At 41.4% G+C, this 20,943-nt stretch overlaps 1 protein-coding gene across 9 annotated transcripts in view; it reads left to right on the plus strand.

Annotated features, from left to right (window-relative positions):
- Nucleotides 1–20,943, plus strand: part of LOC147010811 (unconventional myosin-XVIIIa-like) — a 261,897-nt gene that overhangs the window by 225,181 nt on the left and 15,773 nt on the right. For all 9 annotated transcript variants that reach the window (XM_085859462.1, XM_085859461.1, XM_085859460.1 and 6 more), the window contains 6 exons: nt 5,584–5,694; nt 5,911–6,015; nt 6,796–6,942; nt 17,670–17,783; nt 20,152–20,268; nt 20,704–20,787. In XM_085859462.1, the coding sequence (XP_085715588.1) occupies nt 5,584–5,694; nt 5,911–6,015; nt 6,796–6,942; nt 17,670–17,783; nt 20,152–20,268; nt 20,704–20,787 (678 nt within the window). The remainder of the gene's footprint in view (nt 1–5,583; nt 5,695–5,910; nt 6,016–6,795; nt 6,943–17,669; nt 17,784–20,151; nt 20,269–20,703; nt 20,788–20,943) is intronic.

The raw sequence follows: 20,943 nt of genomic DNA on the forward strand, positions 1-20,943 counted from the left end.
CTTACTCCAACTGACTATCATTCCCCTTCTCTCCAGTGCGTACCTCCACCTCTCGAGGCTTACCTTAGCCTGCTCCCTCCTCTCCCTACAGATAATGATGTCATCTGCGAACATCATAGTCCATGGAGACTCCTGTCTGATCTCATCCGTCAACCTGTCCAACACCATTGCAAACAGGAAAGGGCTCAGCGTTAATCCTTGGTGCAATCCCACTTTTACCTTAAACCGGTCCGTCATTCCTACCGCACACCTCACCTCTGTCACACTGTCATACATGTCCTGCACCATCCTCACATACTTCTCTACCACTCCCGACAGATCATGATGTGATCCACGAACATCATAGTCCATGAAGAGACTCCAGTCTGATCTCATCCGTCAACCTGTCCATCACCATTGCAAACAGGAAAGGGCTCAGAGTCGATCCTTGGTGCAATCCCACTTTTACCTTAAACCGGTCCGTCATTCCTACCGCACACCTCACCGCTGTCACACCGTCCTCATACATATTCTGCACCATCCTCACATAATTCTCCACCACTCCCGACTTCCTCATACAATGCCACAACTCCTCTCTTGGCACCCTATCATAAGCTTTCTCTAAATCCACAAACACACAATGTAACTCCTTCTGGCCTTCCCTATACTTCTCCATCAACATTCTCAAAGCAAACATCACATCAGTGGTGCTCTTTCCTGGCATAAACCCATATTGCTGCTCACAAATCATCACCTCTCCTCTCAATCCAGCTTCCACTACTCTTTCCCACAAATTCATGGTGTGGCTTAACAACTTTATCCCTCTGTATTTACCACAGCTCTGCACATCACCCTTCTTGAAAATCGGAACCAGTACACTTAATCTCCACTCCTCCGGCATCCTCTCACTTTCCAATATTTTATTAAACAATCTGGTTAAAAACCCCACTGCCATCTCTCCAAAACACTTCCATGCCTCCACTGGTATGTCATCTGGGCCAACTACCTTTCCACTCTTCATCCTCTTCATAGCAGTCCTCACTTCATCCTTACTGATCCACCCCACTTCCGGATTCACTATCTCCACCTCTTCCAACCTTCTCTCTCTCATGTTCTTCATTCATCAGCTCCTCAAAGTACTCCATCCACCTTGTCAACACACTCTCCTCGCTTGTCAGCACATTCCCATTTGCGTCCTTTATCACCCTAACCTGCAGCACATCCTTCCCAGCTCGGTCCCTCTGTCTTGCCAATCGGTACAAATCCTTTTCCCCTTCTTTTGTATCCAACTTCTCATGCAGCTCGCCATATGCCTTTTCCTTAGCCTTTGCCACCTCTCTCTTTGCCTTGCGCCGCCACTCCTTGTACTCCTGCATACTTTCTTCATTTCTCTGGCTATCCCGCTTCTTTTTCGCCAACCCCTTCTTCCTTATACTTTCCTGTACTTCCTCGTTCCACCACCAAGTCTCCTTATCTTCCTTCTTCTGTCCAGATGTCACACCAAGTACCTTCCTAGCTATCTCTCTCACCACTTCTGCTGTAGTTGCCCAATCATCCCACCCCTCTTTTAATGTCGTCATAGGTGCCCTTCTTTATGACATCATAATTGCATATATAAAACACTACATCTGATCAGTATGAAAACTTTTGAGGGTCATCTTGGGGTAAAGGGGTCCACAAAAAAAAATTGATGATGTCTTTAGTCATGTGAATCAGTAGCCATATTGTTTTTATTTTTATCTTTCTTAAACCTTCTAAAATATTCTTCTCTGAAATGGCTGAACAGATCAAGGTGGAACTTTACATGTATGCCCAGATCCATGAGGAACAAAAGGTTCACACATGTGATGTCATAGGTAGCATGGTTTGGCAGCCATTTTGGATTTAAGAAAAATATTAAGTAATGTTTTCTCTTGAACAGCTTAATCAATCGACATGAATCTTTACAATTGTGATCTAGCATTGATGTGGAATGCATGTTTTAAATTTCAACTTGATCGGACACATGGTCTGGCAGCCAGAATTATTTATTTTTTTGTTTTTGGTATTTTTATATTTTATTTATTTTGAATAAGGCTCACTTGGCTGTGATTGGATGGGTTTGAGGGTAGAGGAGCAGCAGCTGAAATGCAAATCATATCCATTTTCCTCCTGATAACAATCTTTTCTTTTTGCTTGTTTCCATTCCTTCTGATTATTTCAATGCAGGATTATATCTATTTTGTCTTTCATTTGATTTGAACTTAATTTATTTTAATCACATTATAAATTCATTTGAATAATAACTAGCATCCGTTGAAGACAAAGTCTTCAATATCCCCCGCCATCGTAAATGAGGATTAACAAACTTGTATTCCCTAAGCGTGTGCAATATGTATTGAAGTTTCCCCTTGATCTGACCAGCTGTTCTGGAGAAGAAGATGTTTGAAGGTTTTAGGATAAATTCAATATGGCCATCAAACCATGTGACCTATCAATTAGAAATTAACAAACTTCTGAAAGGATGTCTCGGGGAAAGTGTATGTGAAATTTTGCCTCAATCTGTCCAGCCGTTCTGGAGAAGAAGATTTTTAAAATTTCTTAATTTTCAATCCAAGATGGCTGACGAACCAGGTGACCTATGACATCATAAGTTTACATTCTGCCTCCAATCCTCCAGTGGAATATGTGTGTGAAGTTTCGTGTTAATCGGATGAGGTGTGTTTTTCTATCCAAGGTGGCCGCCAAACCATGTGACTTGTGACGTCATAATTTTTACTATGTATGCAGACATGATGGAAGATGACAGTTGCAAATTTTCGCTTCGTTAGGTTATGTGATTCTAGAGAAAACATTATTTAATATTTTTCTTGAATCCAACATGGCTGCCAAACCATGTGACCTATCAATTTGAAAATATAAAAAGGCACCAGTTCATCACTTGCTTGATATGTGTACCAAATTTCGTAAATATATCTTGAGGAGATTTGTAGTTTAGCTCCGGAAACGAAATGTGACGGACGGACGGACGGAACCCATTTCTATATCCACCACCAACTTTGTTGGTTGGCGGGGGATAATAAAAAAACATCATGGGTCAGGGTCAGGTGTTCAATCAAATTGGGGTTCCATCAAAGCAGGACATTTTGGTACCTGGTGATCACTGCCAGCAGTTATAAAGTGGCAGTTCTAATGATGTCTCATTAATTACCCAACACAGCAGCACACAAATGCAGCACAAAATACACCACACAAAATTACACAAAACAGCACACAACAAACCACAAAAAACAAGTCCAGGTGAGGGTCTGCAATCTCTGCTCTTTTTCTTGTTTGGTTTTGTTACATTTTCACTTTTGCATTTCTTTTTTGTTGCAAACCGTTTACCAATCACATTTAACCATTCTTTTTGTTTGTTTGATCAATGTGACACTAAATAATTTTATTTCCAGTCTTTGGTCCATGTAATGGTAATGCAACTTTCCTCGATAATTCCAGCTTAAAAACAAGTAATAGTTTTAACAAAGTCATTATCCATAAGTGGCATAATTATGCTTCCCCTTATAGCATCGGGGAATGATTATTGCTGCTGTAGGGTTTCTTTTTACAATAAGTGCCCCAAATTTTAATGGTACCACAGAGTTTCTTAGACCACTAGGAGTACTAAACCACTATTTAGAAAAAAAATTCTTCCTGCACTCTTAACACTCCAAATTTCCGACCTGTACCGCGGAGCCGGCCGGGATTTTGGAATGAAATTTTGCAGCAATAATGTGAATAGAAAGTATGTGGGGTTGACACCATGTTTTTTTGACCCTGACCAAATTTTAAGGGAATGACCCAATTATAGACATTTTAACATTCTTCACCAAAACTCGAATAAGGTTTGTCCAATCAGAATGAAATTGCCCTCTTTCGATAGCCTAGAGCAAGGCACATTTATACTTAATTTACATCATACCCATCAAGGTTAGAGGTCAAGGTCAAATGGTGGTCTGAAAAAAAAACTTTCAAAGACTGCTTGGCCTTCCAAGATGTTTTTGTATGACAATAGTGGATCTGATTTGAAGTTGTGCCCCTGATATTTGTTCCGTGTCCTTGACCTACTTTTTTTCGGATTGTGAACTAATTAACAAAAAACACCTTTTTGATCATAACTTTAATAATTTTCCTTGTATTTTCATAATGTTGATTTCTGTGGATAGTTTGTAAATGGAGACACATTTTCTTTTTTATACTCTGTCTCTAAATGTTGAAGGTCAAGGTCATATGGTGGTACGGAAAAAAAATTCACTCCTATTTATTTCTATATTTTATTATTATTATGATCATGATTATAATTATTAATAAATTGGTGACTAATAGGGTAGCTCAAAGGTAAGCTTTGTTTACTGACAGTAAACACTTAATGAAGCTTTGTTGACTGACAGAATTGGATCCGACTACAAACTCTAACCCTCCTGATTCACAGGCAAAGTGTTGCATGCATGAGTGCATGAGCTGTCTTTGCAGAGGGAATGCTAAGCTGGCTGTAGCAGCTGCTAGGACTTGTTTGGGGAAGTTAAAGATCCCACAGGCAATTGTGTGCCATAGCTCCAAATTGCTGCATTGACTGCCATTGGGATAGCAATGGCAAACCATCCTTTGTGCAACTCTTGACTAAAATTGCTTCATCATCTGCTCTTAAACTTTGCAGTTAGAGAATGGTTGAAATGCAATTGTTGCTGTTGATATTCTGATTGCTGGTATTGTTAGCAGTAGCTATCTTAACTGTAGAGCTAAATGCTCGGTTTTTTTGTGGCCCTGCAGAATACACCTCAACAGAAAGTCACATTTGATACTTGAAGGGCACTCGGTAGAGCGCATGCCTCCACCATGCTGAACATTTTACATTTTGTATCCTATTGATAGGCCGAATCTGCCTCCATACCTTAATCAAAATCTAATTGGCTTGTTCTTGTCACCTACCCAACTCATCCACCATGTTTTCTCATAACCTGTCCATAAATTTTTAAGAAATCATGCTATATATAGTTTGTAGGCCTATCTCTCAATTGTGAAGAATCACTTAAAAACTTCTAGTACCTGGATCTTCACCAAAATCTAATCAGTTCGTCTTTGTCACACACCCAACCTGTCCACCAAGTTTCATCCAAATCCGTCCATAACTTTTTGAGATACCCTGCTCACAAACAAACAGAAACAGACAAACAGGGGGTGAATACATAACCTCTGTCCTCCTTTGGTGGTGGAGGTAAACATTTCATACTTTGGAACAAGTCAGAGCAAATTAGGGGTCAATTATTTATTGTAACCATAAGCATAACACCTTGTGTAACAATCTTGGCCAAGTTCTTCAGTCTTTGATGCTTTTCCTTGTTTCTAGGCTGAAATGGCTGAAAGGAGAGCTCATAACCATCACCAGATTGTTTATACTCCAGAGTGTTGTACTTAATTTATAGACGGCAGTTTCCTTCTTTCTTTGAGATTCTTCAAAAATGAGTGCATAGCTTTGGGAAAGTCTTTGGGAAAATTTTCCACTTTGATAACACCATTACCAACATTAAAGACTGCCTTGTGTTTTGGGGCCACACGTCTTTTGTGGATGTTGTCTGTGCTTGCCAGAACAAGCTTCGGTACGAGATGGAAATGGAGAGGATGAGACAGATGCACAAGAAGGACTTTGAGAACAAGGAAGACGAGGCCGAGGATGTTCGCCAGTCATGCCAGAAACGGGTGTGGATCGCAAAGCATCTCCTGGACCATTTGGTTGTCCACTCACACATTTACACCAAATGGCACCAATACCACAGAAACCACCACCATAATATGGATGCACCGTTTAATCATTGTCATTTTTGCAGTGATAGCCAAAGAGTGTTTCGAGGAATGTTTGGACCAGGTAACTGCAGTTCTATGGAAGTATGCTCTTTTCCTCTGCTCTTCTGGCAGTTACGTCATCTGGAGGAACAGCTGGAAGAGCAACATGAAACTAAACAAAAGCTGGTTTTGCAAAAGCGGGATCTTGAGGGCAAGTTGATGTTACTGGGAGAGCAGGTAAGATTATAAGATTGGATTACATTCACTTAGCAAACTTAACTCTTGGCAAATGAAACTTCATCTCTTCGATACCCAATGTTATCTATCCTTTATTCACTGCACAACATCCGTTGCTTTCCCTCATCTTCAGACACGATCATTTGTACTCCTCATAATCGTTTTAATTTTCCATCACAACACATTGTTTTGCACTTGCACACACTTTAGCTAATCTATATAAACACCATACATCCATCTGTCAGATTTACATTAACCTTCTCGATGTTCCTCATCCTCATCCTCATCTACTTTCTCTCTATCTCCTACCTCCATTTCCAACCGAATTGTCATGAAAATATCTTCCCCCCTCTTCATTATTTCCATGAACAATTGCAATGCCCTTTTTTCCTCAATTTATAGAAACCTTGATCCACATATTTTCCTCATATCCATCTGTAATTGTCACAAATGGAGCTTGTGTTCAAGGTAGATAAAAAGTATTATTATTTAATCAAGACAACTAACGACATGAATTTTCTTTTTCTATGTAATACATTTTGCAGTTGTCTTTTTCTTCTTTCTTTCTTTTTTTAACCATCGCCTTTATTAATTTCCGTAATCCCTTGAAAAGTCGAAGTACAGTTTCGCTCAAAACTTTCATTCTAAGTCTAAAATAGACAAAGGCTTTGTCCCCCCCGCCCCACAACATGATTTGAAAACCCATATGGATTCAGGTTTGAAAACTGTGTTTGGCCTATGCCACCACCTTGTGCTGATTTGCTCATTGTCGATAAACAGGTAGGTCAGCGGGACTTTGAGAAGGAGAAGCAACTTAGGCGGGATCTGCGCCGAACGAAGGCACTCCTCGCTGATGCACAAGCCATGTTACAGCATTTGAAGGACAATGCACCGAGTCGACGTGAGATATCTGAACTCAAGAACCAGGTTTGTCGCTTTCATCAGTCTGTCATCCATGTAAGTTGTGTTTGTGGGGGAATTATCAGTGTTGAAGAAAATTCACTCACAGGTTCTTTTAATACCTTATTTAATAGAGTTGAATCACTTGAAACATACGTATGGAGGGAGGCACTCCAACAATGGTGGAATCCTCTTTAACTAAGTGCCCAACAAGTGTCCCTTTTTATTGTCCTCACTGTGTCCTCACTCAAGCAAACAATGATGCAAGGAGACGATTTGAGCAAAACTGCTTATGGAGGATGAACTCAGCAAAATTCAAAAGCACAAACATCTTTCTCAAGGTCCAATGATGAAATACACAGCTGCGAGATAACAGCCACTTCAGCACTTTCCCAAGCCAGTTACTGTTTATCTATATATTACTATAACTCTCATCTTGTATGTATGTATGTATGTTCCCGAAATACAGCCAAAACAGTACACGATAGTGCAAGAATTTTAGGGCAACTTTACTCACCATTCTCCTGTGGTGCGCAGTATTACATTTCGTTCAAATTGGGCAACGAAAAAGATTATTAAAAAATCAATTCCCGATTCAGCCAAGTACTCTGGGAGAATTTGATCAATGCAAACAACCTCAGCGGTATAGTTTGCTGGAGATATCTTTTTTTTTCTTAAAATTATTTTTTTTCATCAACCACTGTCACAACGGGAATGCAACGGGTTCACGGGTCGTCGAGTTAGAGCTAAAATATAATTTTAAGTTTAAAGTTAAAGGCCCTGTCACACACCTTGACGATTTAGCCAGCGTATGCCGACGTATGAAAAATTTGTCTAAAACGCTGGCACACATGGAATACGTATGGGTAAGTTTTGTATACGTTAAGAGAACACTGGCATAGGTCGTAGTATGCTGGCATACGTCGTAGTATGCTGGCATACGTCGTAGTACGCCGAGCTGTTAGACAAATTTTCCGTGCTTGAAATTTTTCGACATATGCCAGCGTATGACTCGCATGTTCCGCATACGCTGGCCATAAGTTGTAGGCACGTTACGCGACCGTTGACACACATCGACACACGTTACTTGTAAGTTACTCATAAGTCGAAACACGTCGAGGTAATGGTTAGCGTCAGTGTTCCAGACTCCCTGGTTTTTTTTTTCTTCTTCTTCGGTATGACGGTGATGTTGACATTTCGATTTCTAGTGCAGTTATAATATAATTAATAGGCTGCCGCTCAACGATTTAAATCATAACCACACTAGAAATCGAAGTGTCAACATCACCGTCATACCGAAGAAAAAAAAATATAAAAAAAACCAAGAAGTCTGGAACACTGACGCTAACCATTACCTCGACGTGTGTCGACGTGTGTCAATGATCGCGTAACGTGCCTACAACTTATGGCCAGCGTATGCGGAACATATGCGTCATACGCTGGCATACGTCGAAAAATTTTCAACATGCTGAAAATTTGTCAACGTACTCGGCGTACGACGACGTATGCCAGCGTGCTTCAGCGTGCTCTTAACGTATACAAAACTTACCCGTAACGTATTCGACGTATGCCAGCGTATGCAGAACGTGTGCATCATATGCTGGCATATGTCGAAAAATTTTCAACATGTTGAAAATTTGTCGACGAACTCGGCATACTATGACGTATGCCAGCTTGCTTCAGCGTGCTCTTAACGTATACAAAACTTACCCATAACATATTCGACGTGTGCCAGCGTATTCGGCAAATATTTCATACGTCGGCATATGCTGGCTAAAACGTCAAGGTGTGACAGCGGCTTGACACTTCGATGTCTGGTGCGGTTATGATTTGAATCGTCGAGCCGCAGCCTATTGATAGCCTACGCCACGTGATCGTCGGCGATACGCTGCTGCGTGCTATGCATAAGTCAGACTATTGTTGGGCATAGGTTGTGAACGCCGACAACACGCTCAGCATTCGTTGATATAAGTTATCTATATGTTATCGAAACGTTCTGTGTACATTACTAATACGTTATGCATACGTCCAACTCATTATGAATACATCCAAAACTGGAAAAAAAACATCAATAGTTCAGCGTACGCTAGCGTTTTACATACATTTTGATACCTTGCCATACGCTGGCTAAAACGTCAAGGTGTGACAGGGGCCTAACCAGAATATAAAAGCTGTTTAATCATGTAACTTAATAGTTTTAATCAATTCGATTAATCATCTTAAATTTATAGAACACAAATAAAATGAATATTCCAAACAGGATCTTCTCAATTATAGCATGTCACATGGGTTTTAATCATTGTTGTGATATGGGCAGAATGTCTTCATTTTTTTCAGATCGGTTACAACTCAAAATGTTTCAGCTGAGAGGTCCAAAAATACTTTAAGAGTACAGAAAAGGTTGTGAATAATTCACCAACATGTTCTCACATTCCAGGTAGCTTCTAAGAAGAACCAGCTGCTTCAATAAGCCCTAAACTTATACTAATTTAAGTTTAAATTAAAACAGAATGCAAAATATTTAAATGTCAAAGAATTGCTGTTTGATTTTACAAGTTCTACATTTTATTACGAAAGTAAAGCCCATGGAGTGGCCTTACTAACAGAGACAGGAGGAAATAACATCTTATCTTGCAGGCCGTGCATTTTGCAAGAACACATGCTGCAGAAAACCCAGGCTTCTTTTTAATTCACAGCTTGTATAAAATGACAATTAAAGATACACAAGAGAATACCAAACATATATTTACTACATATCGTCATTTTTCAAAGCAGATATATATATATATATATATATATATATATATATATATATATATATATATATATATATATATATATATATATATATATATATATATATAGTTGAAAGTGTGTCTGTCTGTATCTGTGTGTGTGTTTCTCTGTGACCTATGCACGTGAAAAGTACTGGACTGATCCTCACCAAACTTTACATGCTGACAGAACATGCACCCGGGGGTGTCCCGATGTAAAAGAATTGTACTTCCGACTTCCGGTTTCCGAATTATGACGTTATCACCTGATTGTGAAACGTTAATTTTTCAAGTTCAGCCGATTGACATGGGACCAACGGAATTTGCTAGGGAATGATAATTAATCAAGTCGCAAATGATGACATGAAACCAGCCTCACATTGTTGAGGAATTATGGTTTTCTTTATCTGATGCAGCAATAAATCTTAACATTTTTGAACTCGAGTCTTCTGCATATAAAACATGGCGGGGAAAATATAATATTATAGTGGTGATGAAAAAAAATAATAATGGTGGCAGCCTCAACAATTTTACAATTAACTGTGACATATACTCCTTCAGACCCGCCGTCATCCACACGATTCCTGTGCGGAGCATGGGTATCCCTGCTCATATATATATATATATATATATATATATATATATATATATATATATATATATATATATATATATATATATATATATATATATATACATACGAGGTGTGTTCAAATAGTATCCAACCTTAATTTTTCGTGCGTAAACAAATGAAGCTAGGGAGGCGTGGTTTGGTGCACGTATGTAGGCGATCCTAATCCGTATGCGTGAATATTTTCCCACCTGCAGAAGCTGTCAGTCGCCGACAGATCGCCGATGAGTGAGGAAGTGTAAGTGAGCGCCGTCGGATTTTTGTTTTGACAAAATCACGGAAAAACTTGAACAACGCCACTGCATCAAATTTTGTTTAAAGCTTGTTGATTCCCAAGTGGAAACGATCCGCAAGATTAAACAGGCCTTTGGGAACGAAGCAATGGGCACCACACAGATAAAAGAGTGGTACAACTGCTTCAAAGATGGTCGCACATCAGTGGAAAGTGAAGCATGTTCTGGTAGGCCCTCAACAGCCCGAAATGAGATCGTCATTGACCAAGTGAGGACCCTGCTGATGCAGGATCGTCCAATCACGATCAGAGAACTTGCAGACGAGGCGGCATCAGCATTGGATCCGTTCATTCCATTGTGACTGAGGATTTGGGCTTAAGGAGAATCTCAGTGAAGTTCGTGCCAAAGCTGCTAACGATCGAGCAGAAGCAACTCCATTTGGCGATCGCACAGGACATGCTAGAGACTGTGAACAGCGATACCAACTTCTTCAACACAGTGATCACTGGCGATGAGACCACAGTGATCTGTCATTTTGTCAAAAACGAAAATCCGACGGCGCTCACTTCCACTTCCTCACTCATCGGCGGTCTGTCGGCGACTGACAGCTTCTGCAGGCGGGAAAATATTCACGCATATGGATTAGGATCACCTACATACGTGCACCAAACCACGCCTCCCTAGCTTCATTTGTTTACGCACAAAAAATTCAGGTTGGATACTTTCTGAACACACCTCGTGTATATATATATATATATATTGTTGCGGTTTTCGCGCCCGCCGGCGTGCGAACGGCCACGTAACTCGAATCGTGGCACGTCGCCCACCGGACGGACAATCCAGTCGTGACCCTCTCGGACTAACGCCGGGAACCAGTCACGGGTGGACCTTTGGTCTCACCGCGATCGAGCCAATCAGCCCCCACGTGGGATAGGGTTGCTCGCCAAATTCGACCTACCTAAGTACCCACGCGGAGGGTAGACCGGGCGATCGCACCTCGCCGCAGGTCGACTTCGGACACGGGCCACTTAAGCGACCCGTTCCGTACTATCAGAATAACCGAGCGGTGTTATCGTCGACCTCGACGGTTCGATTAATTATCGGGCGTACTCAGCCCACTACCAACCCTTTACGTGAAGCAAGATGAGGGTTCAATGGGGGAAAAGACGAAGCGAAGCGGGAGAACAGTTCAACAATAAAGCACATTTATTCGCGGCACACGGGAAGCACACAAATACAATTCCACCAAAAGCACACAAAAAAAAGAAAACACACTTCCATTTACACAAAAAGCAAATATAAAAGTGAAAACACAGTGCAGAGCTAATACCGACTACCGAGCACACGGCAACACTTATACAATTCTACTTCACAGACGGCGCCGACAACACATACCCAAAACCAAGGAAAAGAAATACCTCAAGAATGAGGCAGGCCTGAGGCCGAGACCGGGTCGGGCCTACCCGTCTGGTGATGAGACGCGGAGCGGCGATGGCCCCGCAACCCGCGGGCCTCGTGGACAGTGCCTGGCTGGGGGTGGGAACGGGGCCCCCTTGGTCGCACTATCTCAGCGCGGGGGGAAACAGGAGGGGGTTGCTGATGCTCGGGGTATAGAGGATCTTTATTATATGCGACGAGCGTCTCCACCTCGGCCAGGTCGCGCTGTCGGCCTCCTTCGGGTGCAGCTTCCTGCACGACGCGAGCACCCCCTCGTCTGGTGTCGCCGCCTTTCTACCGCTCCGTCCCCTCCGTTCCGACTCCAACGCACACGACGAGCAGCTCCACCGCCCGCGAAGTCTTGACCCTCTGCTTCCGACTCTCCTCTTCTTGACTCTCCGACCGACTCTGACTGACGAACACGGTCCTTTTATCCCCCCCCGTAACTTCGCCTTTGACCCCCTCCCTTTGACCTTTCACCTCGCTCCCCATTGGCCCGAGAAAAAGTGGGCGTGAAGGCTTTTTGATCCACAAATTTGCATATATCGATCGTTCTGGAGGCGGGGCCAAATCGCCCCTCGCTCACCGATTGGACGGCAAAAAGTGGGCGTGTGTCGTTTTTGATCCGTTTTTGAAGCAGAAAATCCGTGATTTTGTACACGCTGTTCGACGCGCGTTCTGCATGAGTCCAACACCGGTACCCACAGCGGGGCAAGAACGGTGGCGATGCTACGGTGGCGAGGTGTGACGGGAAGGTCGTGGCGGTTGTGGTGAAGCGGTGGTTGTGGTTGTAATTGTGATGGTAATCCTGGCGGTTGGTCCAAAATAAAGATAGTAAAAGAAAAACGGCTATCCTGAAGAGTCGCAGCACGTATAAATGACATGTATTCCCACTAGACAACGGGTTTGGGCCTAACTACACATGCACTTACCGAGATACCTCACCTAAGGGACCTGAATGGTGGTTTGCGAATCTGGTAACCACAACAATATATATATATATATATATATGTATATATATATATATATATATATATATATATATATATATATATATATATATATATATATATATATATATATATATATATATATATATATACACTGATGAGCTAAAAGATTATGACCACCTGTCTAATATGCTGTCGGTCCTCCGTGTGCCGCCAAAGCAGCACCGACCCACCAAAGCATGGACTCTACAAGACCCCTGAAGGTGTCCTGTGGTATCTGGCACTAAAAAATTAGCAGCAGATCCTTCAAGTCCTGTAAGTTGTGAGGTGGAGCCGCCATGGATCAGACTTGTTGGTCCAGCACATCCCACAGATGTTCAATTGGATTGAGATCTGGAAAATTTGGAGGCCAGGACAACACCGTGAACACTTCATCATGTTCCTCAAACCATTGCCAAACGATGTGTGCAGTGTGGCAGGGCGCATTATCCTGCTGAAAGAGGCCACTGCCATCAGGGAATACCATTGCCATGAAGGGGTGTACCTGGTCTGCCACGATGTTTCGGTGGGTGACAATGTCAAATTGACGTCCACATGAATGGCCGGATCCAGGGTTTCCCAGCAGAACATTGCTCAGAGCATCACACTCCCTCCACAGGCTTGTCATCTTCCCACAGTGCATCCTGGTGCCATCACTTCCCCCAGGTAAACGGCGCGCACGTACATGGCCATCCACGTGATCTAAAAGAAAACGGGACTCATTGGACCAGGCAACCTTCATCCACTGCTCCAAGGTCCAGTTCCGATGCTCGCATGCTCATTTAGGTGCTTTCGACGGTGGACAGGGTCATCGTGGGCACTCTGACCGGTCTGCGGCTACGCAGCCCCATACGCAGCAGGGTGCGATGCACTGTGGATTGTGACTCATTCCTTCCATGACCACCATTAAAATTTTCTGTGACTTGTGCCACAGTAGACCTGTCGGTTCGGACCAGACAGGATAGCCTTCGTTGCCCTCACGCATCGATGAGCCTTGGGCGCCCAACACCCTGTCGCCAGTTTGTGCTTTGTCCTTCCTTGGACCACTGTCAGTATGTACTCACCACTGCTGACCTGGAGCACCCCACAAGCCTTGCCGTTTCAGAGATGCTCTGACCCAGTCGTCTGGCCATAACAATTTGGCCCTTGTCAAAGTCGCTCAGGTCTTTACTCCTGCCCATTTCTCCTGCATCCAACACATCAACTTCAAGAACTGACTGTTCACTTGCTGCCTAATATATCCCACCCCTTGACAGGTGCCATTGTAACAAGATAATCAATGTTATTCACTTCACCTGTCAGTGGTCATAATGTTTTGTCTCATCAGTGTATATATATATATATATATATATATATATATATATATATATATATATATATATATATATATATATATATATATATATATATATGTATGTATATATAATATCGGCTTAGTATGTATATTTCCAATGGAATTTGTTCAATTGCAACATGCTAAACAGGCTTAGTCAATTTAATTAGTATACTGTGTTGGGCTGTATTTATTTTTAACTACTTACAATCTTAAATGCTTTTACCAAAGGTCCAGGCAAATGTTTTATTTAATCAAAAAACCACAAGAGCAAAAAAAACAAAACTTTTATAACACATAGTTGTTGTTGCTGCTGCTGTCGTCGTGGCTATGGTTTTTGTTTTGACCCTGTACATGCATAGCAAAAGCGGAATTAAACATTAGTTCACATCAGTCTGTCCATCTGATCAGTTTATGATCATCATTGGAACAACTTATTTTAATTGAATGTTATATTTTGAACATGAAGAGGAAGACAAACCTGCCATTGAACAGTACTCTGAATTCGTCCCTGAATTTTGTCTCTGAATTCGTCCCTGAATTTTGTCTCTGAATTCGTCCCTGAATTTTGTCTCTGAATTCGTCCTGATCACACAGACGTAGAAAGGAGGGAGATCGTTTTTTTTCTGTTTGCCTGTCTGGCTGTCAAACAAAATTGAAAATCATTCCAAACAGGAAACTTATGAAGGACACAAACAACAAGCACGCTGGGTAAAATGGCTGTAAAACCCAGAATTCATTTATTTATGCACCTTTAAACCTCTTTAAACACTTATTTAAATTACATTATAAACTTGCACACTCAAGAACACAAATCACTTTCATAATACTTCTTCCATCTCCAAAACCATAGAGCCTCCATCTTCTAAACTAGCACTCAAAGTCATCTTTTTATAGTGTTTGAGGTTGGGGTACAAGACTGCTTCAGTAGTGCTATCAACTTCTGGATGTTTGTTTTTTAATGATCTTTAAAATCATTATTTTTTGTAAGTATACCGAATACCTGAACACTGCATGGGGTATCATGTTCTATGAACTCTCTAGTGTTTTTTACTTGCAAAATCGAAGATTTTTCAAGTATATTGGTCAGTCAATTTTGTTATTCTGTCTGTTGGGTCGCCAAAATAGGTGACTCTTATTGTCAGTAATTCTGGATGTTTGTTTGGATGTTTGTTCATTTGTCATCACCATAATTGGTAGTAAACGTGGGCGGATTTTGACCAAACTCGGGTGGTAGGTACACCTTATGACCTAGTGCTTTGGAAATTGTGATGGTTGCTAGGGGCACTTTGGTTCCCCAGCAACAACCGAAAAACCTTCAAAATCGGTACCGTTCACGCAAAATCAATTCCGAAAGCCATTATCCCACGTAGGGTTCTGAAATTTGGCACGAATGATCCACAGGTGATGCTCTATCAAATATATTCCCGTTTTTGTAATATATGGAATACTTTACCCGCAGCACCCCCTACAATTAGGGTATGCGCAAAAATTGAAGGCCCCCTAGCGACCAGGTGAGTGCATCGATACGAATGAAACTTTGCAGGTTCATGGAACTCAATGAGTACTACAACTTTGCCTCAGGACATATTGACCGATTTCGCTTCGGTCAGGGGTCAAAGGTCAATTAGTGCAAAAATCGATAATATGCGAGAGCTGGAGGTGCCTTCGCGCCAAATGCTACTCCTCTTAGGGTTATGGTCGGATGGTCATGAAAATTCACACTAATCATCTGGAATACATTGTGCACAAACTATCAAGCCGGATTTTCGATTTAGATCTTTGTTCACCCACAGCATCCCCTCGAACTTTGGGGATTTCCGATTTCAAACCACATTTTCGGTACTTTTCATTCAAATGGATGGATAGTAGTTATCAGTCTATGGAACTGGATGAGATTTGATATGCATAATATTAAGGTGATTCCCTATCCGCTATATGACATCCATTTTGCTCTATATATTATAGTTTCCAAATGGCAACCCTCTCAACTTGGGTGTCCGAGAGCCATTGAGCATTCCTGCTGAAACTTCAAAGTACACTAGCTCCAAGACTATTGAACCGAATCGAATGAAACTTTACATGCTTATAGACCATAATGAGTACTACAACTTCGCTCGTTTGCATAATGACCTCTCTCGATTAGTTCAGGGGTCAAAGGTCAATAAGTGCATTTTTCGGTCAAAATGTCTATTCAAGTCCCCCTACCGGCAAAACGCCTCAACCGCTCCATACAAATTTTTGCACGTGAATACTCCCCGATGAGTAGTACAAGTTTGCTCATTTACATAATGACCTATCTCCACTAGGTCAGCAGTCAAAGTGTCGCAATACTAACAGTCCTGCTTGGCGACCCATCGCCGCCTACCGGCTTGTCTGTCTGTCTGGTTGTCTGTCTGTCTGTTTGTCGCCTGCAGGTCACAATCTTCACAAAACTTCACCACATGGTCGAGTTTGTCATAAGTAAGAAGCCTATTGTTTTTGAGGTCAAAAGGTCAAAAGGTCAACATAGGCCAAAGGTCAACAACTTTGGTGAGATTTATAAAATCCTCAATTTTCATCCGATTGACTTGAAATTTGAAAAGGGTTTATATTTCAGGTCATTGAAATCAACCAGCCAATTATTTTTGAGGTTAGCATTGAATAAAAGGTCAACATCGGCCAAACGTCAACAACTTAGATGAGATTTCTAAAATCCTCAATTTTCATCTGATTGATTTGAAATTTGAAGAGGATTGATATTTCATGTCACTGAATTCAACCACCAATTATTTTGAAGTTCCAGATTGGCCAAAAGGTCAACACAGGCCGAATTTCTAAAATTGTCAATTTTCGTCCAATTCACTTGAAATTTGAAGTGGAGTTGCATATTTGGTCATTAAATTCAACTACCAATTATTTTTGAGGTCAAATTTGTTTTTTCGATTTTGCAAGTGTCGTACTATGCATGACGTCTTCTTCTTGTTTATTTGTTATTGTTCTAAGTAAATCTATTATTGGCTTTCCAACCAAATAAATCGATTATTAGCTTTCCAACAGTTCCATTTTTATTCGTCTATGCGATGACACCAGGAACCCTTTAGATTTTAGAATAAAGTGTGATGGACGAACGAACATATGCACCTTTTCACAACTGATATACAGTATATATTATGAAGGCATATATTATTTGGCAGTGAGTTTTTGCTTGACCCCAAAAACTGCCTTCAGCATTTATTGGAGATGATCATTTACTTCCTTGGTGTGAGTTGTGGGTTGGGAAGTGGGGTGGGGGGAGGGGGGGTGGGAGGATAAATGACTATTTCCACAACAATATATTAGTCATAAAATTAGTAATTGCTATTGTTGTTCTGACAGCTGGAGGAGTCAGAGTTTGCATGTGCAGCTGCAGTGAAAGCGAGGCAGGTGGTGGAGGCTGAGCTAACAGACCTGCACTATCAACTTGAAGAAGTGACTCGGTCCAAGACAGCGGTGAGTTCATGAAAATTGCAGCATGGGGTGTAGCTTCCTCATCCTGATTCCATCATATACAATCCTCAAAGCTTATCATTCCTTCCGCCTGTCCACGTTGAATTGAAAGATTACGAAATATATTGTTGCATAATCTCAGAAAACTATTAAAATTTTACATTAAAACAGGTGTTTGAAATGCAGACAAACTCTTTCCACCATATTTTCCTAATATATACTTTATATGACTTTCTGCCTGACTTATCATTCACAGTTCCTTAAGAGTGGTTTTGGAGACCTACTTCAGGTCAAAATGATGCCAAGCGGGCACCTTCACCATTACAATCCATTAAAGCTTTCCAAGATTTCATAAACTCTTCAACAAATCATTAACCTTCAAAATCTACAAAATTCCTCTCAAAATATGCTTTTAAGAATATTTATTTTTCTTCTATAAGAATGGATATAAGGTTAACTGCAAAGTGCATGGAATTTACTGAACGTTTATCAAAGTATGCTTCCCACTGCAGTAAGCAAACTTCGATCAACGTCCTGTTGATTTCATCCATCATGCTACCTGTCAACCGACACGGATTGACGCAAGACATCACCTGCAAGACTAGTTCTTCATTTAGTTGCAAAACACATGGATTTGAATTCACAGTCATACATGAGTAAGGATTTCCCTGGGATTAATAGTTACATCGTATCATGTTGCTCATAAGAATTGATACTACGGGCGGTCTAACAATACACCTGTGTCCCGATACGATCCACCCAAGACTATGAATTTATTTTACCTCTTAAACTCTCCCGTGCACACCCCAAAGTTCAGGGTGGGGGAATCACATTTAGGAAGTTATTTAGGGGTGTATCCCACTCCAGGCACAGCGAGCTGATGCATCAATAACCCAGAGGGCATTATGTCAGAAAAGAAAGGACAAACAAAGTGCCCTGGTATTGTTTTAAGGGTTAAACTAACAATGGTTAGTTTAAACTAACACGGGCCCCTTGATGGTATGAAAAAACGTACTCATTTTTCTGACCTCAGAAGGATGACAGACTGAGTTAACCCACCTGATGTTATTTCAATGGAACGACAGGGGCTCAAACTCAAGACCTTAAATCTTAAGCCGGCCACCTTAACTTTTAAGCCAACACCAGGCTTCCATAAGCACATACTATAAATTAACTGAAGCAATAACTGACTTGCCCAAGAATCCCAAATGAAATACTTCACTTGCAGCATGCAATGCAGCTATACGTTAACCCACGACTCTCGACATGGAAAATCAGCTTAATCAAGCAATTCACACATTAAACCCAGCAGATCATAAATGGGTGAAAGGTCGACGCAGAGCCCCACTGGTCTTATCAAAGTCCGGAGGGTGCACACAGATAATTAATCCGACACAGACGGTCATTCTAGTCATCAGAAGGTGAATTCCTGAATCACCGAAGCATCAAGGAGAACCAGATTCAGCCATTGCAGCCATTCCAGTGGTCATGAAGATGGCAACTCCAAGCTGAAAAGGATTTTTTTGCTTGAAGGACAAGGGATGTTCCATGGACGATAAGTTCCGAAAATAGACACCAGGCAACATGCGGATCGCTTTCTTGTAATGGTGTGTGAATCACAAAATGGCACCGCTCAGGTAATACAAAAAGCAATGTCCAAAAGACAGGTCCAACTAATGGCCGAGAAAGTCCAGCGGAGAAGAATACCTCAAAGGGTAGCTATAGGAAGCCAAGTTGATTATATCCTCCATGGAGCAGGGCACAGCTGGTTAGAGTTGAGCCTTCGTGGCAAAGGGATCAGTGAGTCATTGAACCTTCACGGATTTGAACAAAGAAAACATGTCATTCTCCTCTTCACCGTGGATGTCGCAACTCAATGGAAGACACCACTGGAAACAAAGCATGGTCGCCGAAGATAAATCCCAAAGGAACATGATATTGTGGCTCAATTCTTCAATCCTATTTTTCATCCTTTTATCCTATTTTTCCCTGTTCAAAGTTCTTGTTTTTGTTTTTTTAGTTGTTGTTGTTGTTACTCCTTTTATCATGAGTCCAGAAACTTAACAGCAAGTCTTACTACATTCTTAGCTTCTAGAGTTCTAAAGTATTATTATTCTGCAAACTATGTCATCTTAACCAATAATAATTAAATCTTAGAAAAAGTATAGACTGGTCCAAAGCAACAAGGGGTTGATCCAGCATTGTACATACAATTTTTGCATGCTTTCTTTTTTCTTCGTTGCTCTTATTTAACTTTACTTCCTTGAAAGCGCTGTTTATGTCTCCCTAATATCACTCGTGTCCCACTTGTAAGAAGATTGAGGGAGAATGAGACAATAAACCACTAACTATGCGAACCACACCCTGGTAGCTGGAGGAGCAGATGCTGCGGATGCAACGTGATGGCCAAGAGCTGCAAAACCGCCTGGATGGTGATCAGGAAGACCTAAACGAGTTGATGAAGAAGCACAAGGCCTTGGTGGCACATGTAAGGTTTTACACCTCTTTCGGTAAATTAATTTTTTATTCTAATTTCCATCAACACTTTTTCTTTTTCTTTTAATTGAAGTGGAATGTTTAATAAATTTACCCAATAAAGCAATTGCTCTGAAACAAAATTAGAGAAGGTATTACAAAGTCCTTTTGGGGGTTGTACAAAATCTGACATTTCGCATCATCTTTCATCACTTGTAGCCTCGGGTATCCAGGAGTAATAACATGGAGGATCAATCAAGGCTCCGGTTTCACCGCAGCATCCAATGTCTCCCCTCTGAGAATTAAAGCTTACATATAATGGGAATGTCATTCATCTGCGGATATCTTTGCATTAGTTGATGAGGATCGATGATTGTCGAAAATGTAACGCGTTCAATCAGAGTGTGCATTAGTGTGCACCGTTGTTTGCAATGTTTGTGTCTTGCAGTCCTCCGGTGACCTAGCTCAAATCAATGAACTCCAGGCACAGCTGGACGAGGCCGCAAGAGAGAAGGAAGAACAGGTGGAGAAGGTAACGCACACTGCAACCTTCCAGTTGCTTGACACATAAAGAAAGTTTTCCACGATATTTATTCAGAAAGGAACTGTGGTCTCATCCTTTCAACATAATCATTGTTCCAGAGTTGAGACGCACAGTGATCGAGGTGGTTGAGGATGCCAGAAATCG

The sequence above is a fragment of the Eptatretus burgeri genome, chromosome 16 (genome assembly GCF_056783735.1).
Source record: "Eptatretus burgeri isolate ZD-2024b chromosome 16, Ebu_testis_v1, whole genome shotgun sequence".
NCBI lineage: Eukaryota > Metazoa > Chordata > Myxini > Myxiniformes > Myxinidae > Eptatretus > Eptatretus burgeri.